Here is a 20,742-nt window from a genome sequence, read left to right as displayed (position 1 = left end):
CCCACGGGGCCCCGGGGCACCAGCTGGTCCAGGCTCTGCCCAAAGGGTTGGCCTCTGTGTGTGACTGGTACGGCCCGCGGTGGCCAGGGGCACAGGAGCCTGGACTGGACAAACCCTATATAGCAAGTTAACTGTCTGACGAGCGGGTGTTCGCAGCAACAGCTGGCCTCTTTATCACTTCGAAGACTGTGCTACCTTCACAGAAGCACGGGGAGAGGCTCAGGCAAAGGGGCTGCCGCCCGCCTTCTCCCCGAGCAGAAGCCCCTCGTGCCCCACATCACACTGAGCGGGGCGGGCGTGTGGCTCAGGCCAACCAGGAGCCGCGACAAGGAAAGCCCCGTGTGCGGGGAGGTTCATCTTCGTCTGGGCCCCATGAACCTAGGAGCTCACAAGCAGACGCGAGCCCGCGAGCCCTGGTCTGGCTTGGCGGCTTCTCCTTGGTCCCTACCACCAAGCGCGTCCTCTCTCGGGGCTGCATCACAGAGAGACCCCCCCTCCTTCCCTGGCCCTCACCCGGCCCATGCTTTGCACAATCAGGCAAACTCTAAGACATGAAGAAAGAAAGTGCTGCTTCCTCAGAGTGAGAAGACAGGGCTGAGTCCCCTAGGGAAGGGGCAGAACCGCCAGCCTGATCAGTGTCCCAGCATAAGGCGCCCCTGTCCGAACCCGGAAACACAGCCAGGGAAGCAGCTACGAAGGGAAGGCATATAGATGGCAGAATGTGTCCTGGAGTGGAAGCGTCACATGGACACAGAGTTGCCTGTATCTTGAAAGGAAGAGAAGGCAGGAGAAGTAAAGCTATAGAAAGGCAAACTGGGAACTCAAATGCAGGGGCGGGGAGACCGACCCCAAACCAGGCGCTCGGCGACAGGTTCCTCCAAGGAGGTGTAGGGGCAGAAGACGCCGGGAGGGTGCAGGCTTCCACCTGGGCCCCAGGGATGCGCACTGGCTGCTGTAGAGACTCCGCCTGACCTTGGGATGGAGCAAGGGCCACCCGGGTGAACCACGGGCACAGGAGGCAGTTCTGCAACTTAGACCCGCCTTGTTGTACCCGACTCAGAACCCATCCAAGTTGTATCTCTGGACCATCTCCACCGGCTCCTTTTCACACAGGGGTCTGTGGCATCTCTGCTGCGTCACACGCTCATGAGAGAGCCACCTGTCCCCCTGATTTTTGTCAGACTAGCTGTGGACAGCCCCAGTCTTTCGGATCTTCGCCCCCTGGGTGACCACACAGAGCAGTCTCGGACTCATGCACTTCATCTGGCAGGCCTGTCCTGATGCTTGGTGCTAAGGCCTCTTGTGTATGACACATGGGGATGGAGAGAGCATTCTCTTGGGAAGATGGGCCCTAGGGGGTCTCTAGCGGCCATGCACCCTGAGAGCTGTCAGCTCCTGGTCTTGAGGAGAACAGGCCCCCTGACCTAGACAGGGGGCCAGGGTGGGGCTCTGCACATGGCCATGCCCTCAGGAACAGAGGGGCTGGCTCGACCCTGATTAATGGGGGCACCCTGGTTCCTCTCCACTTCATTCCAGAATAACTGTCCTGCCCTGTTAGGAAAGAGGGCCTGTGTGGTTGCTGGGGTGGCGCTGACGTGCAGCCCAAGTTCTTCCAGTGGGACCCGCACACCACACAGTCGAAGATGCTTGACACGAACGAGAGTGAATCAGTGCCCGGAACTGAGCGACACGGGACGCTGGGACCTTGCTGTGCTCGGCCACCCTCCCGGGAGAAATACAGGGCAGGGGTCTGTCAACCGGTTAACACACACCTTATTCTATGTGTTTCTGGTTAAAAACAACTTACTACCACGTTAACACTGACCTCATGCCTGAAAGCAACTCATGTAACATAAAGCAAATCACAGAGCTCTGTGCCTCCGACACCAGGGGCCTTTTCAGTACTATGCTTAGGGTCCATTTTAAACAGGAAAATCACCAACAAAAACACCAACCCTGAAAAACCGCACTAAAGGGCATGTGCTTCCGGTCAGAGCTGAACCCAAGAGGGGGCACCGCCGTGTCGCCCCTCAGCAGGAGCCAGATTCAAGTGTCCATCCACCCCGTGCGTGGGTGCGTGAGCACGCATGAGCACTGACTGGGATTACAAATAACTGTTAGTGATCAGGCGAGCACTGAGGGTCAACTGTGGGAGGTCACCTCTAGAAGTCCCCCAGAGCACCAGCCTTACACGGGATGGGCACGACAGCAACGCCGTCCCCTCAGGGCAGACGCCTCCCGTGGGGAAACAGGGCAAAAGGCTAAGCTGGTCAAGCAGGTCTTCCGCTGGCTCCAGATACACCCCTGCAAGTGGCCCCCGGGGGAGACGGAGGTGAACAGGGACACTGGACTAAGACGACAGACAGCGCAGGCACTAGCCCACAGGCACCTGTGTCCCCAAGAGGCCCTTACACCTTCTTAACACCTCAAAGCAGCACAGGGCAGGGGGCCGTTTTCTGCAAGGAGAAGGGCTGATGGCTGTGAGCATGACGGAGACTCTTAGGACAGCGAGTGAAGTGTCAGCCTGGGACTTCTGCTTCAGGGCCACAAGAGAACGTGATCAGCAGGAGGAGGTGACCATTCTTCCCAACACCTGCTGCCGCTGCCCCTGCCCCCGGATAGAGGCCTGGGGTGGCTGTCTCAGCAAAGACCCACACTGACAGAGCACCTCTGACCAGAACCACATCCCAGTGGGGGAAGAGAGGCTGAGGAACGGCCAGAAGCACACTGGGTTTCTGGGGGGCAGGTGGTACAGCCCCAGAAGCCGCCACGAAGAGGGGCTATCCCGCACAGGCACAGGCCAGACTTCCACATCCACTCTCCGAGGCCAGCATCACCCTGAAACTGAAGCGGACCAGAATACTACAGGAAAGCTACAATGTCCCTGACACAAACTGACATAAACCTCCTCAACAAGACATCAGCAAGTCAAATTCAACAGCATATGGAAGGGTTATATGCCACGGCCGACGGATTCATCCCAGGGACGCAAGGGTAGCTAAACATTAAAAAAAAAAGAGCCATGCAACACACTGCATTAATAAAGGAAAACACCCACATGATCACCTCAACACAGAAAAAGCACGTGACTGAATTCAACACCCTTTCCCGATAGAGCTCCTCAGCAAACCAGAAAGGAAAAACAACTCGGCATAATAAGGTCTGTAGACGACAACCCACAGCTAACATCGGCCTCGACAGTGCAAGATGACGTTCTCCCTCTAGGATCAGGAGCAGGACACAGATGTCTGCTTCTGGCACTGAGATTCAACACTGCTGGAGGCTTAGCCCAGCAGGCACAGGGAAGTCAAGGCATCTGAATGGAAAAGGAAGGAAAACGCTCTACTGGAAATGACCTAATCTTTGTATGTGGGAAATCCTAATAAATCCACACAAGAAAACCCCCTAAGCCAAAAACTGTAACAACTCAGAACTGAACTCAGCAAAGTTGCAAAGTACAATATGGACATGCGAAAATCAGCTGTAACAGCTGTGTATGTAGTAACAGCTGTAATATGCAGTAACCGGCTATGTATATAGTAGCAACTGTAATGCACAGTAATCAGCAGTATATATGGTAACAGCTATATATATAGAAAAGACTGTAATATATAGTAATCAGCTGTATATATAATAATCAGCTGTAACATATTGTAATCAGCTGTATATATAGTAAACTTAAAAGGAAATTAAGAGAACAATTCCAAAGGAACTGAATAGGAAGGAGTTCCAAAGGAATAAAACAGGAAGAAATTTGAGCCAGACTTTTACACTAGAACTACAGAACACTGTGGAAAGGAATTAAAGACTTAAACAAATGGAGAGATGTCAACGCTCCTGGTTGAGAAGACGTGATGCTCGTCATGCGGCGCTGCCTAAAGCAATCTACGGGCTCAGTGCAGTCCCTGTCGAAATCCCAAATGCTGGTTTTTTGCAGAAATGGAAAAGCTGATCCTAAAATTTGCATGAATTGCTAGGGATCCAGAATAGTCAGAACAATCTTGAAAAAGAAGAACAAGGTCGGAGGACTCCTACTTCCCAATTTCAAAACTTCCTACAAAACCGTGGTAATCAAAACTGTGGCTTCGGCATCAAGGCAGACGTGAAGGTCAGGGAAACAGACGTGAGAAAGAAACCCGTAGATCGGAGGTCAAGTGACTTTCCACAAGGGTGACAAAACCACTCCGTGGGGAAAGCATGGTCTCTTCTATGGAAGAGACCTTCTATGGAAGAGGCCTCTTCTGGAACAGATGTACATCCACACGCCAAAGATGTGGTCAGACCCTTACCTCACTCACTCGATACAAAAATTCACGCTACATGGATCAAAGAACTAAACCTAAGAGCTGGAACACTGTCGCTCGGAGAAGAAGAAAGCACAGGGGCACCACCTCAGGGGTGGCAGTGGAGTCTCTGCATAGGCCACCTGGAGCACAAGACACAAAAGGGCACAGAGATAAAGGGGACTTCACAATTAAAAACTGGTGCATCAGAGGGGCGCCTGGGTGGCTCCATTGGTTAAGCATCCGATCATCGGGTTCAGGTCACTATCTCACAGCTCACGGGTTCGAGCCCTCTGTCAGGCTGTGTGCTGACAGCTCACAGCCTGGAGCCTGCTTCGGATTCTGTGTTTCCCTCTCTCTCTGCCCCTCCCCCACTCACGTTCTGTCTCCCTCTCTCAAAAATAAACATTAAAAAAAATTATTTTAGGGGCGCCTGGGTGGCTCAGCCAGTTAAGCGCCTGACTTCCACTCAGGTCATGACCTCATGGTTTGTGGGTTCGAGCCCTGCATCGGGCTCTGTGCTGACAGCTCGGAGCCTGGAGCCTGCTTCAGATTCCGTGTCTCCCTTTCTCTCTCAGCCCCTTCTTGGCTCACACTCTGTCTCTCTCTCTCTCGCTCTCTCAAAAATAAATAAACATCAAAAAAAATTAAAAAAAATTATTTTAAATCTGTAAAAAATTTTTACATCAGAGACTCTATCAGGAGAGTGAAGAGATAAACCCACCAAATGAGAGAAAATATTTGCAAATCACATCTGGTCAGGACCTAGTATCCAGAATATATCAAGAGCTCCTACACCTCAACAACAAAAAATGGACAAAAGATGTACACAGACAGCTCTTTGAAGACCTACAAATCACCAAGCACATGAGAAGATGCTCAACATCGTTACTCATGAGGGAAATGCAAACCCAAATCACTGATATCACTTCACACCCAGTAAGATGGCCATGAGGGGGGAAAACAACAACAGAAAACAACACGTGTTGGTGAGGATGTAGACAAACGAGAATCTCATACATCAGCGGAAGAATGTAAAATGTAGCTGCTGTGGAAAAGTTTGGAGGTTCTTCAATAAACAACACAGAATTACCATAGGACTGAGCAATTCTACTCCTAGGTATACACCCAGAAGAAATGAAAACGAGGACACCATACATAATCATGAATGTTCACAGCGGCACTATTCACAACAGCCAGAAGGTGGAAACAATCCAAATGTCCATCAATCGGTGACTGAATCAACAAAAATGGAAACATTAAGCCATAAAGAAGTACTGACCGATGCTATAAACCTCCGAACATGATGCTCAGTGAGAGACCAGATATAAAAGGCCACGTATCAAACTGTATCTACAGGGAATGTCCAGTGTAGGCAAATCCACAGAGACAGATTAGTGGCTGCCAGGGGCTCAGGTAAGAAGGAAACGGGAAGTAACTGCTGGGTATAAGGTTTACTACTGGGACAATGAAAATGCTTCTGAACTCGTTAGAGGAGACGGTTTCAAAATGCTGTGAATGTACCTAATGCCACTGACTTGTATGCTGTAAAATGGTCAATTGTATGTTACGTATATTTTACCATGACGACAAAAAAAAAAAAAAAAAAAAAAAAAAGACTCGAATCCTAAGGAGTACTAAGTATAAAAGAATTACTGTTCATTTTAAAAAATAGTAAAAGCAAATTCTTTCAGAGATGCTGAAATACCAACAGATAAAAATGACACGACGTCTGGATCTGGGTGGGGAAGAGCTGGGAGAGAATTTCCAGAATGTCTGACGTTTTCCATAATACAAAGCTTAAAAGAAAAAAGCAAAGCTGCTGACTTCCAGAGTTTATTAACAGGTACCGCTTTCCTTTCTCAAGAGTGACTTTCTAGGGTGAGGGCAGTCACAGGGCATGCAGCACCTCAGTGACAGCTGACACTGTGTAAGGAGAGCCACCCTCCTCACCCAGTCTTCAAGCTCACCTGCCACCTCCTCCCCCTTTTCCACAGCGCCTCCTGCACCCACTCGACTGGGTGCCGCCGCTGGGGAGGATGCTGTCTGGGAGCACTGAATCGTTACGGACCAGAGAGAAAACCCTTTTCTAAACCAGTGATTTCTTAAAAAAAATTTTTTTTTAATGTTTTTTATTTTTTGAGAGAGCACAAGCAGGGGAGGGGCAGATAGAGAGGGAGACACAGAATCCAAAGCAGGCTCCAGGTTCCGAGCTGTCAGCACAGAGCCTGACGCGGGGCTCGAACCCAGGAACGCGAGATCATGGATGACCAAGCTGAAGTGAGACACTCAACCGACTGAGCCCCCCCAGGCAGCCCCCAGTGATTTCTAAGTAAAAGACTGCAACCAAATTAAAGAAGAACCAATAAAATTTCCCACTAACAGATAATTTAAAATGGTTTTTGGTAAAAGATGACTAAAACTGGAAGGAGTTTCAATATTTTTTCCATCTTCCTTCTCCTGAGAGGGAACAGGGTCTCAAGGCTGACCCTGCAGCGATCATCAGTGATGATAAAAAAAACTGTGTGGCTTTCTTTAAAGCCCCAATATATTAAGAAGTTAATCTTTAATGCAATTTTAATTTATTTTACAAGATAAATTATATTTTTGAGGAGTGCCTGGGTGGCTCAGTCGGTTGAACCATCAACTCCTGATCTCGTGGTTGTGGGATCAAGCCCCAAGTCGGGCTCCATGACAACAGAGAAAAGCCTGCTTGAGATCCTCTCTCCCTCGGCCCTTCCCCCACGTGCACCCCTCTCTATCCCTCTCTCTAAATAAATAAATATTTAAAAAATTGTATTTTTGGGGGCACCTGGGTGGGCTCAGTCAGTTAAGTGTCCGACTTTGGCTCAGGTCACCATCTCACAGTTCGTGGGTTCGAGCCCCACGTCGGGCTCTGTGCTGACAGCTAGAGCCTGGAGCCTGCTTCCGATTCTGTCTTCCTCTCTGTCTGCCCCTCCCCTGCTTGCACTCTCTCAAAAAGAAACATTAAAAAAATTGTTTTAATAAATAAATTTAAAAAATTCTATTTGTTTTTTTAAGTTTGTTTATTTTGAGAGAGAGGGAGAGAGGATCCCATGTAGGCCCCGTGATGTCTGCAGACAGTCCGACAAGGGCTTGATCCCATGACCCTGGGATCATGACCTGAGCCAAAATCAAGAGTAAGGTGCTTAACCGACTGAGCCACCCAGGTGCCCCAAAAGTTGTTTTTATTTATTTTTTTTTTAATTTTTTTTTTTGGTAACGTTTATTTTTGAGACAGAGCATGAACGGGGGAGGGTCAGAGAGAGAGAGACGGAGACACAGAATCTGAAACAGGCTCCAGGCTCTGAGCTGTCAGCACAGAGCCCGACGCGGGGCTCGAACTCACAGACCGCGAGATCATGACCTGAGCCGAAGTCGGCCGCTTAACCGACTGAGCCACCCAGGCGCCCCACCAAGTTGTTTTTAAATAATAGTTAACACGTGCCAACCTGTGGATAAATGGACAAACTTGCAATCAGTCACCCATTTCAAATGCTGTCTTCTCAGGTTCTGTAATCCTTATATTCACGATTAAATCTTTAATATTTCCGCATTCTCCTGCGCAGAGTAAAAATGTGCTCAGCAAACAGTATTCAGACAGAAACTAGTCGGCACGCATATGAAATCTGTTAGGGCGCAAGACCCCATTACAGGGGCAAGAGGGTGCAAGAGCACCTGTCTGGGTGCTCATACATTCTGAGAGTAGACGCCAAATCAGGGCAGTATTCAGGGCCAGGAGAACATTAGAGAGAATGATGTAAAACAGTGGAAAACTTAATCCTTTGCTTATTAAATCTGTAAGGAAAAATTTTAGATACCAACTTTCACACGTGAAAGGGATACACAGCTGTTCCAACTCCCTCCAGTAGACAGGTGGACATAAGAGGCCCCTGACTGGCACCAGTGGTTCTCTGACAACCTGGAATGCGTTAGAAATGCACTCTTGGGCCCCCAGGCCACACCTCAGGAAGGGACTCTGAGGCACATCATATCTGGGAATCACTGGCTGAACCGCGGCTTCAGCCTGAGCAGGATTCAGACCAAAAAAGGACCGACCAGGCCACCTCCCAATGCCACCTTCTTCCAGAAGCACACCGCGCCAACAGGTTTGCTGCGTCAACGTCATCCACAATGACAAACTTATTCAGAGAGAAAATAAGGCCCGCACAACTCTTAATACTTAGGGGACACAGAACCTGAGAAGACAGCATTTGAAATGGGTAACTGATTGCAAGTTTGTCCATTTATCCACAGGTTGGCATGTGTTAACTATTATTTAAAAACAAAGACATTAGAGAAACAAAACTCTTGGGGCGCCTGGAGGCTCAGTTAAGCGTCTGACTCTTGGTTTCAGCTCATGTCATGATCACGCCATTCGTGGGACTGAGGCCCCGTATTGGGCTCTGCACTGATAGCCCAGAGCCTGCTTGGGATTGTCTCTCTCCCTCTCTGCCCCTTCCCCACACTCTCTCTCGAAATAAATAAACTTAAACAAAAATAAGAAGAATAAGAACAAAGAACTCTCAGGTGGTTAGTCTTCCCCAGAAAAGGTTCCAGAACTTATTCTACCAGTGAGTTTGGGGCAAGGCAGAGTGGGGATCTGAATCCCATAGGCAAACGCAGGTCTCCTCCATTCCTTCATCGCTCACAGGTGGCAGGTCAACACAGTTAGGCCTTCTGTTCTCTACCCTTTTTCAGAGAAACTCTATGGGCACAGAGAGCACCTTCTGACCAGGAGCCTGACTCCACTGCTTGAGCTCCTGAAGGCCACTGCTGCGTCCGGATGGACAGCAGGCACTCTGTACACCTGGGCAAGGACCCACTGCTCAAACAGCAGCTCTGAGGATGACACTAGACTCCTGAGTTGACTTAACAGCCAGCCGGACCCCTACGCCTCACATGGCTCCACAGGGCTGGGTGAAAGGGGGTTCTCTGTGCTCTCATTTAAAAGCCAAGCTCAGGGGCACCCGGGTGGCTCGATCGGTGAAGCGTCCGCTCTTGATCTCAGCTCAGGTCTTGATCTCAGGGTTATTGAATTGAATTGAATTCTGGCGTTGGGCGTGGAGCCTACTTACTTACTAAATTACTAACTACCTAACTAAATGCCAAGCTCCATTGGTCTGTCCTGTCTTCTCTACTCGTCGATGTGAGAACACGCATGGACAGCTATGTGCGCAGACAGCAAGATTCTCTGCTTCCGTCAGACACACTCTGGAGCACAGGTGTCCCAGGAGACCTCTCAGAAGGCAGGTGCCAGTGCCCAAACCTCCCGTTACTTCCAGGCCACACCCAGGTATCGACACAAGGAGGGGGGTATTTCTAACTCTCTAGGTATTTACAGAAACGCTAATCTCCGTTCAGATGGCTCCACCAGGGAGACCCCCAGGAGAGGTGACACCCACAACCACCGCCAGGTACCTTGTAGCACTATTAGGTTTCTTACACTTTAGAAATGCAAACATTTCCTCAGACAAAAAAATTAAAATTTAACAGTCGAAACCAAAGTATGGAACACTACCATTCATAAAACGGAGAGCAAAGGATCTTTGCTCTTGATATCTGCACCCTATTAGCTGTGAAGGACACTGCTTACCGTTGTTCACCTGGCCGTGGACGGCGGCAGGGACTGGCACCACATGAGTCCCGTTCTGCGTCACAGTTTTTATTGGTAGCTGATGCTGACCCAGAGGAGCCTGCTGCACGATGGTGACCGTCTGGACGGGGGTGGTCTGTGGCGTCTGAATGATCCGGCTAGCGGCGCCCAGCGTGGCATGGCTAATCGCAGGAATAGGTTCCACTTTTACTGAAATTAAAAGGAAGGGGAAAGAAACAATTCCAACTGACATTACTGGAAAGCCACAGCAATCACGCCAGGTGGCCAGCAGACCCTAAGACGTTAACGTAACTAGAAAAGGGGTTTGGGGGCGGCACCTGGGGGGCTTAGTCGGTGGAGCGTCTGACTCTTGGTTTCGGCTCATGCTGTGATCTCACAGTTCATGAGTTCTAGCCCCGCCTCAGGCTCTGCGCTGACAGTGCAGAGCCTGCTTGGGGGTCTGTCTGTCTCTCTCTGTCTCTCTGTCTCTCTCTCTCCCTCTCTCTCTCCCTCTCTCTCTCTCTCTCTCTCTCTCTCTCTCTCTCTCCCCCTCCCTCCCTCCCTCCCTCCCCCTCTCTCCCTCTCTCTCTGTTCCTCCCCAGCTTGTGCTCTCATCTCTTTCTCTCAAAATAAATAAACTTAAAAAAAAATTAAAACAACAACAACAAAAAGAAAGGGGCTTGGGACGAGTAGGTCTGCTGGGAAGACTTGAGAAACAGCTTGAGAAACTGCCTGCAGCGACTTCTTCTGTTGCTTTACCTTTTACTTCTTTGTGGTCTCCATTCTCTTGCGGCTCTGCCTTAGGAGGGGCCAGCACGGCCGCCTGCGTGACCACGGCCTGGCCGGCAACAGTGTACGTGCTGGCCGGGGCGAGGCCGGCCACGCCGGTGACGGACACCGCGGGGATCTGGTGGACGACGTGCACCGTCTGCACGACAGGCTGCTGGGAGGTCGCGGTGGTCACGGGGGCGGCGACCGTGTAGGTGACAGGCTTGATCGTCGGCGGCAGCTGCCGCTGCACAGCGATTAAAACAGGCTGACTAGACAGGGGAGAGCCTGCAGAGTTTGAGGGAGCAGGGGTGAGGCACAGGCACCCACGTTCCTCCAACCGTTTCCCAGAACCGACCAAGCACAACCACCCGCTCACAGCACACAGAGGAGTAAGACAGGGCGCGCCCCTCCATCTCATAATAGTGAAGTCACTCGCGGTGGGAAAAGGGTAGTATCTTAACGGGGATACTGAATTCTTGTATCTAACTGCTAAAAACGCAATTCTTGCTCTATTCAGATTTCTTACGACACCTCTTCCCACATCTCTTTCCTCATGAAAAAGAAAATGTCAACACAGTATATGGGAAGAAGCTGCCTACTGCGCCCAGTCAAGGGGGCCACGCTCTCCCCAGCATTAAAGTCTCACGGTGGGGGCGAGAGAACCGGAAAGCCCAGACACAGAGTTACAAACTCTGCCAACCAACCTCTGCTCTCCCTGGTTTGGGCACAGAGTAAATGAAAAGACACGCTGGTGACAGGAGGTACAGGTGGGGGTGGGGAAGGGCTGTTGCCAGCACGGTCAAGAATCCCACTGTGTCAAAGTGCGTATTCTGTGGGTGCCTGGGTGGCCCGGTCGGTTCTGAGTCCCACTCTGGATTTCGGCTCAGGTCATAATCTCACAGTTTGTGGTACTGAGCCCCACGTCGGCTCTGTGCTCACAGCGCGGGGCCTGCTTGGGCTCCTCTCTCTACCCCACCCCCACTCATGCACGCTCTTGCTCCAAAAACAAAAACCAAAAAACACCAAAAACACACATTTTGCCAACCAATTAGGAATCATGATAGAATTAGTTCAGACACATTTCCACACTGTGTTGTTACGGTTTTTGTTTTTGTTTTTAAATTCCTCAGGGCACACATCTTTATTCTGCTTTGCAACTTGGTAAGTAAACTGTGAGATGCTCACCTAGTCATTAAGTGGGCAGTTTCTGCTGCCAATCAATGTCTGGCTTGTCTAATTTGTGTTATTCCTTTGGGGGGAGGGATTTTTTTTCACCATCTTTGAATGATCAAGCAACTGAGAAACAGATTCTTAATTACTTCAGGCATCCATATAAGCTGTTTATGTCAAACAACGTTCACTGTTTTTTGTTTTTTGTTTTTTTAACACTCAGAGTACTATTAGTTTTTCAGAGCTTATGACACTCAGGTATTATGCAGAAAGTACCAGGTACAAAGGAGCCAAGGCCACTGCTGTGTCTGCTGAGGAGCCTGGCCCGCCCCCACCCACCACACTTGCCCCCTCGCTGCGAGTCTCACCTGGTGCACTCTGAGCAAACCGTGCCTCCTGGATGACGGCCAGTTTGGGCTGTGACGCGCTGGGCTCCGGCTCCAGGGGGGCCGGGGAACCTTCCCTCGACAGGCTCTCGGGGGTCTGGGCACCACTGGAGTGAGCAGACAGCACTCCAGCGTGATTGGGAGAGGCTGGGGCACTTCTGTGTCACAGAAAAAAAAGACAGTGGATTTTCACAGGTCCAGCACTCACCACGCTGCGTCATCTCAATAACGTGCATTTTGAAACTGTAACGGCCATTTGTCTTCTGCCACCTGACTACAGTTCTGTGAGCTCTACTTTGCCTATGAACGCCTGTGACCGGAGATGGACCTTCCGTGAGACTCACTCAGCTGTGACAGCCAGTGTGCCTGTGCGGCGCTAGGCTACTGGGGCTCCGTGCCCACACGGGCTGCACGGCCGTGGAGCTGCACTGGTGCCCTCCCTAAGCAGCTCCTGTCCACGGGCAGCAGGAGCCAGCGGTGTGCAAGCAGGTGGGGGCCCGAGACTTACATCCTGGTCCTTTTATTTTGTTTAGAAACAGAGCATCTATTAATGAAGCTAAAAATGTATAAGTTGAAAATCAGGCCATTAACATTATATAAAACAATCTTGAGTTTAAGCCGCTAAAACACGGCTTGGAAGAGCTGTTCATGTGTCAAGGGAAAGGAAAACACACAGCTCATCAAATGCCGACCGGTCACGTTAACAATGTGCAATGAATTCAGTGAGGCCACAGCTGCCACGTGGGAGCGGAGTGGAAGTAAAACTTCATCGCCAGTCTCCGCCGTTTCAGACTGCCGTTCAAGAAATGTGCGGGCAGCATCCGACACTCTTGTTCAAATCCCCATCCCCACATTTAATCACACCGCATTTGGTAGTTCCTTCACTGTGAAAAGGAAAACTGACCAACACATTGAAGGCAAATTTACTAACCAGCGAGTGAGGTCTTTTTGTTTGTCTTTTTTCCTTACCTAGACGAGAGCGGTCCCAGAGGGGTTCTAAAGCAAGGCACGCCCCTAGGCCGTCTTTTCCTAAAAGCCTGCTCTATTAATTTGCTTTCAGAGGCAGGGTCTATCCTCCAGAATGAGCCTTTGCCTGGTTCTTCCTGGGAACGTGGTACTTTGATGAAATACCGATTCAGAGAGAGATTGTGGCGAATTGAATTCTATGAAACATAAAAAAATACGTAGAATTCATATATTTCTTTGCTGAGAAATGAAAATGTGTCCCAGTTTCAGTGCCCTGCAAAGCAGAGACCGAGGCATGCAGCCTTTGCAGAGGGCAGACGACTTACAAGCAGCGCTGTTCTGGGAGGAGCTGGCCCTCCTCCCGAGTGAAGGAGTAGGGGTGCGACCCCCCAGCCGGAGGGTCCTGGAACGAAATGGCAGAGGGAGCACCAGGGGCGGGGAGGGGGGGGGGGATCTAGGGAACAAAGAAGGGGTGGGCCATCTAAACCACAGGGAAGAAGGCAATTTCCATCTCTCCCCCAGGTAGGAGACCAAGGACCCTCACTGTAGTCATCTCACCTTTCCTGCTTAGAGACGAACAGAGACAAAATAAGCCAATCCTTTAAAATACTTTTTGAGCACGGAATTAGCTTACAAGAATCTGTCACAGCCATCTAAAATGAATTAATCCAGTGCAAAGTGTTTGGCAAACCAGCAAAGGATAAAGACGAGCTAAAGGTTGAGACGTATTGTCGACACCATCTTCCAGTAATAAGAGCACTTTGCAAAATACTTCCATACGTGTTTTTCAATTTGATCCACCAAATATTCTGACGAGGCAGAGAGGAGGTTTCCCTCAACTCCTGCTCTATTCTTTCCATTACAAAAATCTTGGCTCACAGCTTACAGTTTCAGGAAAGCTCCCCACTGCAACCTGCACGACTCTTGGCAGCACGCCTGATCCCGAGCCCCCCAAACCAGAGTCAGCAACAGCTGGACAGAAGCCATGCATCCAAGTTATTTCATGTATTTACACCCATCTTTAAAGTTAGTAAGTTAAACTACTAAAGATTCAAAATGATGGTAACTCACAGTACAATTTCGGGCTATCCCAAAATCATTTCTAAATTCCCCAATTAATCTTCTAAAGGAACTCCTAGCCACAGCCTGAAATCCTCACTTGCCAGAGGTGGCTCAGAAATCAAATGCATCAAATTCTACTTTATAACCCAGCTAGGGGACCGCTCACCTACCACAACCAGTCACAGGCTATGGCTGTGACCACAGCACCACGCAAGCCCGTGGAAGTCCGTCTCCCTCACCAGCAACACGCAGGGGGGGCAGCCTAGACTGTCTGTGATTTGTGGAAGTGTTTATAAATAAATGCATTACCTGAGACTTAGAATATTTTATTATTTTTTTAATGTTTATTAAAAAAAAAATTTTTTTTTAACGTTTATTTTTGAGACAGAGAGAGACAGAGCATGAACGGGGGAGGGGCAGAGAGAGAGGGAGACACAGAATCGGAAGCAGGCTCCAGGCTCTGAGCCATCAGCCCAGAGCCCGACACGGGGCTCGAACTCATGGACCGCGAGATCGTGACCTGAGCTGAAGTTGGAAGCTTAACCGACTGAGCCACCCAGGCGCCCCTAATGTTTATTTTTGAGAGAGAGAGAGAGAGAGAGAGAGCGAGCGAGCGAGAGAGCATGCGCGAGCGCTGGAGGGGCAGAGAGAGAGAGGGAGACAGAGGACCCAAAGCAAGTAAAGAGCCTGACACGGGCTTGAATCCATGAACCGTGAGATCATGACCCGAGCCGAAGTTGGATGCTTAACCGACCTGAGCCACCTGAGAGCCCCAAGATTTAGAACATTTTGATAACCGCAGATACTTGTTATTATGTTTTATCACAGGTTTAGGGATCTACCAACAATACCTTTCTACTAGCTCTTCCAGGAAAATCAAACTCAACTACTACTGGTGCTTCCGCCAAAGAGAGAAGACGATCTTCCTCTGATTCCTCAGACGTTTCTGTGCCGTAGAAGGTAGACTCCAAGACTGTGGGTTGAGAAAAGCAAACCCAGACCGTGACACCACAGGGCCCTCTGGCTGTGAACAAGGCAATCCTTACGACTGCCATGGAAGGGTTAAGAGGTCCTCCGACTGTACTGGGGGAGGGAACCTAGCTACCTGGGCAGCTTACAAGTGAACAACATGGGAGGTGCTGAACCCCCACGCGAAGGCTGGAACTGCACCGAGAAGGTTAATGCACGTACTGCTAGGAGGAAAAAGGGAAGCTGGCTCAGGGGGAGTCTGGAGGTAGGAAGTGCCATTTCAGGGTACTGGGACACTAGTATTTCTTCCCACTGATAAAGGAGAACAGGGCCGGGGCGGGGGGGGCGGGGGGCTGTGGTTCCACGACCTTCATGCCACAGACAAGCTGTACGCAAGTTCCTAGGTCAAGGAGTCGCTATTTTCTGTCCTGAAAATGTGACAGAAGCTACACTATGCACCATCACAACAGGGTCTAACAAGCCTATGGAACAAAGAGGCCACGATTTTCCAGCCAACAAGACTGGAAATGCTGTGGAAGTCATTCCCATTATTCTACGAGATACTTAACGCAGACACAAAGTAACTATATTTCTAAGGTCATTTAAGGCCTTTGTAATTTGATCAAGCCAAGCTACAAACACAAAAACCACGCTGGCTTGGCTTCTACTGATTCAGAAAGTATTACATGCAGAGAAAAGGCAGGTTATTACTCTTTAAAAGTAAACAGGAAGAAAAGGGTCTGCAGTACTGCACACATTCTCTTCCCCCCAGACCCTCCCCTCACCGAGGCTACTTCCCACAACCCCGTCCTCCCTGGGCGCCAGTCCCTCCTCCCTCCTGTCCCCGAAGGCAGCTCCATCCCTGCAGATGACCCGGACGAAAGGCCCAGAGCTGGTCAACGGCCTCCGGCCTCTGTAAGCACCCCCCCAGCACTCCTGCCCAGACCTAGTTTCTGTCGGCCCCACTCATGCAGAGTACTCCCTCTACTGAGGACTTGTAAAGAAACTGATAAGAAGGGAACATGTCAGGACCTTCTAGAAGCAGAGTTCAAGGTACAGGGTGAGAGGAGCCCACAACACGCCCTCTACTTTAAGAAACCGGCTCTGGTCCTTTCAGAGGCCCAAAGGCCCAGAATTCAGGTTTTCTAGTTATAACAAATACCTCAATTCTGGGCTGGGTAAAATTATAATTATAAATCATAAGAAAACATTTTGGCATAAATATGCAACCGAAGGAAAGAAACATGCCATCTTCCCAGATGCGGTCACAATTTGTTTTATCCCAGAGTTTCCTCTGGACCAATCAAGAAGCCTTGCCAAAGGCAGACAAGGCAAAATACCCGAAGCGAGCCTGGAAGGCAGCTGTGGGCTTCCTTCAGGTGCTCCAAAAGGCACAGGTCTGCGAGGAGCAGATCAGAGTCAGGGCCAAGCCCTCGGGCCCTGCTCTCCCTGCACCGCCACCTCCCTAACGCCCTAGGGGAGGGCAGGAGGCAGTCTGGAAACCCGCATTTTAAAACTGGGCTGTTCTACAAGACCGTCTTCCCCCCACACAAAGAAAATCGGATCTGGCTTTTATGAAACAAGGTTGCAAAAGGGAAAGGCTTTTTTGTTTTAAGCCAAAAGTGAGGACATGGGAAGAAGGTCTCATCCATACACAGACTTTAAGCGCAGTCACTCTGGGAGGGGCAGCTCAGAGAATCTCATGACAGAAAAGGAACACGTGTGGATCAGTACTGGGAACAGCTAAAAGAAATTGAGAGCGCATTCCAAAAATTAAAGGGAGGGGTGCAACAGGAAATCTCTTTTCTGCTAAAACACTGGAGCCAGGAGGGCCTTACACAGGCAAGGCTCAGTCACCCTTCTGGGCCTTGATCTAGACAGAAAAGAGGTTTCGATAAAAAGCAGCATCGATGACAGCTAACAGAGAGGGCTGCTTGCCCTCCAGCAGCCATGTCTGTGATGCTCCGCTCCCAGAGCCAGGAGCAATCCGTGCACGTGGGGATCACACCTGACCTAACTCCCCACAAGACTGAAGCCTGGAGGAGGCCGCCCCTGAGAGCTGGCCTTCGTCCTCTGGCCAGAAAACCACATGTTGTTTGGAAGCAGCTCTTGCATAAATGGATGTCAGGAGACACAGGGAAACACATCACTGAAGGTCTGGCCAGGCGCTTCAGAAACACTGGCTCCCCTTCTGCCCCGCTAACTGACATTTCCAGTCACCAGAATTCTGCACGCGACGAGCTGCACATAACCCCACCCCACTCCTTGACGGGGTATCCTGAGACCTCATCTGCCCACACACAGGAAACCGTGTTCCAGGAGCCATCACCAGAAACGGACACAGATTATCATTTGGCTCTGCTTCTTTTGTTTGACATTTTATCTGAAGCACAACCTCACTGTCCTCGATTAAAATGGTCAGTATCGCAGGGATTTCTTGTCCAGTGTGTTGAAGAGACCTGCCAGGTAACTGGAGAGCAAAGGGTTCTCCAAATCCAGCATTTCCCTCACTGCCAACTAAGAAATGCACCTCGCCGTGCATAGGGAGGCAGGCAGGGGGCAGCTGCCCCAGGCCAGGGAGGGAGGCGGGGTCTTATTCTGTACCCTCCACAATCAAGGACCCGGACGTGACTAAAGACCCCTTACAAAGGAAATGTTCAGGATTTGGCTGGACTACTTGTATTATAACACGTTTGTATGTCTACAGGTAGAAGAAAAGAGTTTTTGTCCATCATTAAACAGAAAATGGTTCCCCCTCCACCCCCACCCACTCAGTTATGGTTACGGGTCAGCAGACACATTTTTCCGAGGATCATTTACTCACTATGCCTGAAAGGAACAGTGTTGCCATTCCTTGTTACTTAATGAATTCAAGAACTGCAAGCATACGTTTCTTCTTTTCTTATGCTTTTAACGCTCCCTATTTCAACCCTGCCTTTCCCATATGGCCCGAATTAGGGAGGTTCTACCATACTCCAGCAAGTAGGCACACCTGGCACAGATACACCAAAGAAAAAACCACACGGTGTAAAACTTTAAAAATTAAATGAAATTAAGAAGTTAAATAAGGATCCATTATGCGCTAATATCCAAGAGTCCTCTGAGGAAGGCTGGGTTGCAGACACCCCAGGAACGATCTGAAAGTACAGGAACACAAGCAGGTAGGCTGCCCCCACACAGGGCAGCATCGTGTTTCTGCTTTTCTACACTGCCCAACGGGAGAACCTGTCTTCTGAAGAAAGGGTTCGTTGATAAAACAGTTTGGAAACCACCTCTGCAAACTTCAAGAAGCTATGTACGTCAGCAGACGCAGGTAAGGAAGACAGAAGGAAGCCGAAGTAAAGGACGGGCTGGGTTTTTCACATTCCTTTACTTCAGACACAGGAAGTTAACTGCAATGGTCGAAGAGAAACATCTCAAACAATCCATGCCTTTCCCATCCGTGGGGACGGTCAGGGACCGTAAAAACCACAGGCTGAGGTTTTCTTCTAGAGCCACTATTCCTTCTGCTCTGTGTGGAGGAGGTCAAAGTGCGGGGCCAGTGGCCTCTAACACGTCCTCCTCCCTGAGCAAAAGAGGGTCTCCCTCACCTCGCTCTACCCTTGCCCTGTGCCCAAGTTAAGGAAAGCAGCTCAATTTTCCTCTGTTTTCAATCAGCATCTACTGACTTGTCACAGAAATATTTCATAACAAATCGAAATGGATTTACCTGCCAGCCCTTGTCCGCAGTCCTGTAGTATGGGTAATTTTTAGTGATGTGAGTATAAATCCCATTTAGGGTGAGTTGTTTGTCAGGAGCCATTGTAATTGCTTGTACAATTAATTGTGCATAGGAATAAGGTGGCTTTGAATCATCCTGTATTTAAGTTAGAGAAAAAAAAAAGAGAGAGAGAGAGAGATTATTGAGGTTATCAAAATGTTTACTAAATTTACTAGAATTTAGCATTGTTTGTGCTTTTATTTAAAACAATTTTTGGGGAGGCCGCCTGGGTGGCTCAGTTGGCTGGGTGTCCGACTTCGGCTCAGGTCGTGATCTCATTGTCCATGGGTTTGAGCCCCACGTTGGGCTCTGTGCTGACAGCTGGGAGCCTGGATCCTGCTTCGGATTCTGTGTCTCCCTCTCTGCCTCTCCCCACTTGTGCTTTGTCTTGCTGTGTCTCTCAAAAATATATGTTAAAAAAATTTTATTTAAAAAAAATTTTTTAACATAAAAAAAATTTTTAATGTTTATTTCTGAGAGGGAGAGAGAGAATGAGCGGGGGAAAGGCTGAGAGAGAAGGAGACAGGATCTGAAGCGGGCTCTATGCTGACAGCAGAAAACCTGATGCAGGCCTTGAACCCATAAACTGTGAGATCATGACTGGAGCCAAAATCGCATGCTTAACTGACTAGGCCACCCAAGCGCCCCCCCCCTTTTTTTTAATGTTTATTTTTGAGAGCGAGACAGAGAGAAGAGTGTGAGTAGGGGAGGGGCAGAGAGAGAAGGAGACACAGAATCCAAAGCAGGCTCCAGGGTCTAAGCTGTCAGCACAGAGCCCAACGTGGGGCTTGAACCCACGAACTGTGAGATCAAGACCAGAGCCAAAGTCAGACACCCAACCAAGCCACCCAAGTGCCCCTAGGATTGTTTGTGCTTTTAAGTGTTCCTGTGAAAATGCTTAGTTTTCCTTACTATGAAAGTAACATAAATTGAGAAGCATTTGGAAAATTTAGAGGAAACAAATGGAAAAATGCACAAGCAGTGTAAAAAAAGAATATTAAAACCACATAAAGAGAAACTCCAATGGCAAAAACAAAAAACATAAGGAAAAGAAGAGCCGCCTGACCTCAGTAAAGTCCAGGACAACACACCTTAAAGCACGGTCAGACTCAAGATGATACTCATTATATGAGGTTTAAAAAGAAGCAACTGAGACATTGCTTAGGGATAAACACAAATGGACGAAAAGGAGACAAGCAGAGGACGGACAGACAGGAAGGAAGGTAGACGTGCCAAAGAAAGGAGCATGGGCCTCAGCTGCCCGGCCCGTGATCGGTCCTGATAGCGGTGGGGGGCACATATTCTATGCAGAGACACTGGCCGCACTCGTAAACAGCTAGTATTTCCTGAACACTTCAGCTGGGCTCTGCCCCAACTACCCTGAGCGGACAGACTCTGGAAAGGGCCAGGCGAACTGGTGGAGCTGGAGACTACTCCAGGCAGCAGGTTCAGAACACAAAGTCTTCCTCATCGTGCTTGTGCCACTGGCTGTGTCTCCTGGTTACCTTTTTTCTACACATTGCTAAAAACTTTTTTTTAATTGAAAAATGTAACACAGATAGCAAAGCCTGTAATACATCCTCATCAGCTGAAAACAAATTTCTGTGATGTGAACATCAGGACAACCAACACCAGGTCAAGAGAGAACACAGCCCACATCCCAGAAGCTTCCATATGCCCCCTGGGCCTGCAGCCTCTACCCCCGGAGAAGCTGCCATTACCTCTGACATTTTGTCATAATGACAATCTTGCTGTCAA

General features: G+C 49.4%; 1 protein-coding gene across 3 annotated transcripts in view; it reads right to left on the bottom strand.

Annotated features, from left to right (window-relative positions):
- Positions 1 to 20,742, bottom strand: part of FOXK2 (forkhead box K2) — a 69,070-nt gene that overhangs the window by 6,084 nt on the left and 42,244 nt on the right. For all 3 annotated transcript variants that reach the window (XR_007146658.1, XR_007146657.1, XM_047831710.1), the window contains exons 4-8: positions 18,934 to 19,080; positions 13,197 to 13,390; positions 12,210 to 12,385; positions 10,660 to 10,956; positions 9,901 to 10,110 (exon numbers count right to left, since the gene is read on the bottom strand). Coding sequence is in view for 1 of the 3 variants with exons in the window: in XM_047831710.1 (XP_047687666.1) it covers positions 9,901 to 10,110; positions 10,660 to 10,956; positions 12,210 to 12,385; positions 13,197 to 13,390; positions 18,934 to 19,080 (1,024 nt within the window). In the remaining 2 variants the exon portion in view is untranslated. The remainder of the gene's footprint in view (positions 1 to 9,900; positions 10,111 to 10,659; positions 10,957 to 12,209; positions 12,386 to 13,196; positions 13,391 to 18,933; positions 19,081 to 20,742) is intronic.

Source organism: Prionailurus viverrinus, chromosome E1 (genome assembly GCF_022837055.1).
Source record: "Prionailurus viverrinus isolate Anna chromosome E1, UM_Priviv_1.0, whole genome shotgun sequence".
NCBI classification, from domain to species: domain Eukaryota; kingdom Metazoa; phylum Chordata; class Mammalia; order Carnivora; family Felidae; genus Prionailurus; species Prionailurus viverrinus.
This window is presented reverse-complemented; position numbering and strand designations above follow the sequence as displayed.